This window comes from Salminus brasiliensis, chromosome 15 (assembly GCF_030463535.1).
Source record: "Salminus brasiliensis chromosome 15, fSalBra1.hap2, whole genome shotgun sequence".
Lineage (NCBI taxonomy): Eukaryota > Metazoa > Chordata > Actinopteri > Characiformes > Bryconidae > Salminus > Salminus brasiliensis.
In genome coordinates, this window is record NC_132892.1 from 36,522,817 (window position 1) to 36,526,506 (window position 3,690).

The following is a 3,690-nucleotide window of genomic DNA, read 5'->3' on the forward strand; positions in this document are numbered from 1 at the left end:
TGCAGACTGCCAGGCAGATGTAGAACGTGGCGAATGTGGCGAAACCCATGTTGACTGGCACTACGATACTTCACTGGGATCCTGCCAGCCCTTTGCCCATGGCGGTTGCCCAGGTGGGCGGAACAGGTTTGAGACATATGAAGAGTGTCAGGCAGCTTGCCAGCGGGAAGGCCTGGGCTTGTGCACCCTGCCAGCTGTCCAAGGGCCCTGCAGGAACTGGGAAGCCCGCTGGGCATACAACACCATTATCAAGCAGTGCCAGGCCTTCATCTATGGTGGATGCCAGGGAAACAACAACAATTTCCGCTCCCGGGCTGACTGTGAGTCCAGGTGCCCACAGCCCAAGGCGCGGCGATGTCGGAGCTGCCGGCCGAAGGGCAGACTGGTGCCCAGTCTTTGCCGGAGCGACTTTGCCATCATTGGCCGGCTAACGGAGCTGATCGAGGAGCTGGACTCGGGAATCGCTCGCTTCAGTCTGGAGCGGGTCCTGCGGGACCAGAAGATGGGCTTGGAGCTGTTTAAGGCTCGACACCTGGAGGTGACACTAACTAACGTGGACTGGAGCTGCCCATGCCCCAACATCACTCAGCAGGAAGAGGGCCCCCTGCTGGTGATGGGCGAAGTGCAGGACGGAATGGCTATGCTTCTGCCCCATAGCTACGTCCGGCCTGTGACAGACCGCAGGGTACAGAAGATCCAGGAAGTTCTTTCCAAAAAGACCTGCGAGATGCTGCAGAGGTTCCAGGACTGAGGACTGCTGGTCACCAAGTGCTGGAGCTGGAGCTGAGCCTAATCTCGAACCGTTGTATGTAAGTTAGAGATGAACGCTGATAGTGGAGTTACAGCAGCGGTTTCCTCATCAGTGCTTCCCTCCTAGTAATGTTCCTCTAGTTTCATAAGACTGTTCCGCACCGAGGTCTTGTAATGAGTCATGGGGTGGGGTAATTCCATCCTGACGTCATGCAGGAAGCGACCTTTTTCAAATGACGAGAAAGCGCCAACTTCAGCTGTTTTTAGCAGAATCACTGAAAAGGCAAAGGCAGACTTCATCAGTAAGGGCAGTGCTGCACATGGGCATTGGAGCTCCCCAGTTTCTCTGCATAATTTAACAGTTAGGATGAACTGAGTCGTTCAGACGGGGTTCGGTGGGTTTGGGTGAAATGCTGTGTTCTAGACAGTCCACAGTTCCTTAAAGGTCTATGTTGACTTTCTGTTGGAGGTTCTATTGTGGGTTGTCACTGAGGTGGCTCTCTTCTTTGACAGTGTTCTAGATGAACAGATAAGCCTCCAGCGTGGCCTTCTGAGCACATCAGTGGTTTTACACAGTTATTTCTGATCCGCCTGCCTCAGTGTGTGGTGGTGAGCATGAGCCCAAATTTGGACTGCGGGGGTTCTCTGATGGACTGTTTTAATGTGAAGGGTGCTGACCTGGCTGTCTTAACTTTTACATTAAAGCTCTGATAATAAACCAGCAGCATGTTATGGATTATTGTTCTGTTTCTGGATTCAAAGAGCTTTACATTCTCTTGGCTAAAAACGAAAGCTTTTATCTGCAGGTTTGTAAACACACATCCTTGGAGCATACAGGTTGGAGGAGCGTCCAGCTGGAAAAGCCCCACCTTCGGTCAGTGGCTCAGCAGCTTCGTTTAAGTAGGCATGAATAAAAGAAGAGAGGACCTAAACTGTGAGAGTGCAATCGTTTTGGCTGCTCCCGATCCAGGAGGGGGCGATACTCATTTTAGGAGAACAGAGAAACCTTGGACACCTCAGAAACCCAGGATACCACAATAACACGGATACCACAGAAACCCCGGCAGAAGATGGGGAGGTGTTGGTGTGTTGGGGGCTGTGAAGCTGAGGGAACTCCCGTACTGAATAGATCAGGTTCTGGTGGTTCCGGTTTTCCAGTGGTAGAGCTGAAACCAGTGAGGGAAAGTGAAACTTCAGCTTCACCGACACCAGCCTGATCAGGAGGGTAAATACTTACAACTCTGAGGTGATTGATAAGGCTGCAGTATTAGACTGTTGTGTAGTTGTAACTGAGGAACGAGTCTGCAATAAGAACCCTGGTCCGAATGTTTTGGTACCAGGCTGAAGAAGCTTTAACTCATGTTATTAAAAAGAGTGTGAAATATATATACCATTCACTCACCAGCCCCACCAACACTTACACTGGTTAAATGCTGCTGTGAGAGAGTTAAACACTGGTGTGAGAGAGAGTTAAACACTGGTGAGAGAGAGAGTTAAACACTGGTGTGAGAGAGTTAAACACTGGTGTGAGAGAGAGAGTTAAACACTGGTGAGAGAGAGAGAGTTAAACACTGGTGAGAGAGAGAGAGTTAAACACTGGTGTGAGAGAGAGTTAAACACTGGTGAGAGAGAGAGTTAAACACTGGTGTGAGAGAGAGAGTTAAACACTGGTGTGAGAGAGAGTTAAACACTGGTGTGAGAGAGAGAGTTAAACACTGGTGAGAGAGTTAAACACTGGTGAGAGAGAGAGTTAAACACTGGTGTGAGAGAGAGTTAAACACTGGTGTGAGAGAGAGTTAAACACTGGTGAGAGAGAGAGAGTTAAACACTGGTGTGAGAGAGAGTTAAACACTGGTGAGAGAGAGTTAAACACTGGTGTGAGAGAGAGTTAAACACTGGTGTGAGAGAGAGTTAAACACTGGTGAGAGAGAGTTAAACACTGGTGAGAGAGAGAGAGTTAAACACTGGTGAGAGAGAGTTAAACACTGGTGAGAGAGAGAGAGTTAAACACTGGTGAGAGAGAGAGTTAAACACTGGTGAGAGAGAGAGAGTTAAACACTGGTGTGAGAGAGAGAGTTAAACACTGGTGAGAGAGAGTTAAACACTGGTGAGAGAGAGTTAAACACTGGTGTGAGAGAGTTAAACACTGGTGAGAGAGAGAGTTAAACACTGGTGAGAGAGAGTTAAACACTGGTGTGAGAGAGTTAAACACTGGTGAGAGAGAGAGTTAAACACTGGTGTGAGAGAGAGAGTTAAACACTGGTGAGAGAGAGAGTTAAACACTGGTGAGAGAGAGAGAGTTAAACACTGGTGTGAGAGAGAGTTAAACACTGGTGAGAGAGAGTTAAACACTGGTGTGAGAGAGAGTTAAACACTGGTGAGAGAGAGAGTTAAACACTGGTGAGAGAGAGAGTTAAACACTGGTGATAGAGAGTTAAACACTGGTGTGAGAGAGAGTTAAACACTGGTGAGAGAGAGAGAGAGTTAAACACTGGTGAGAGAGAGTTAAACACTGGTGAGAGAGAGAGTTAAACACTGGTGAGAGAGAGAGTTAAACACTGGTGTGAGAGAGAGTTAAACACTGGTGAGAGAGAGTTAAACACTGGTGTGAGAGAGAGTTAAACACTGGTGAGAGAGAGTTAAACACTGGTGTGAGAGAGAGTTAAACACTGGTGAGAGAGAGAGTTAAACACTGGTGTGAGAGAGTTAAACACTGGTGAGAGAGAGTTAAACACTGGTGTGAGAGAGAGTTAAACACTGGTGAGAGAGAGAGAGAGTTAAACACTGGTGAGAGAGAGAGTTAAACACTGGTGAGAGAGAGAGTTAAACACTGGTGTGAGAGAGTTAAACACTGGTGTGAGAGAGAGTTAAACACTGGTGAGAGAGAGAGTTAAACACTGGTGTGAGAGAGTTAAACACTGGTGTGAGAGAGTTAAACAC

At 47.9% G+C, this 3,690-nt stretch overlaps 1 protein-coding gene across 1 annotated transcript in view; it reads left to right on the forward strand.

The window, feature by feature from the left end:
- wfikkn1 (WAP, follistatin/kazal, immunoglobulin, kunitz and netrin domain containing 1) overlaps positions 1–1,142 on the forward strand; it is a 6,904-nt gene extending 5,762 nt beyond the window's left edge. Inside the window, exon 2 of the mRNA XM_072657423.1 lies at positions 1–1,142. This exon is cut by the window's left edge and continues 779 nt beyond it. Coding sequence (XP_072513524.1) covers positions 1–751 — 751 coding nt within the window. The 3' untranslated portion in view covers positions 752–1,142.
- The last annotated feature ends 2,548 nt before the right edge of the window (positions 1,143–3,690 follow it).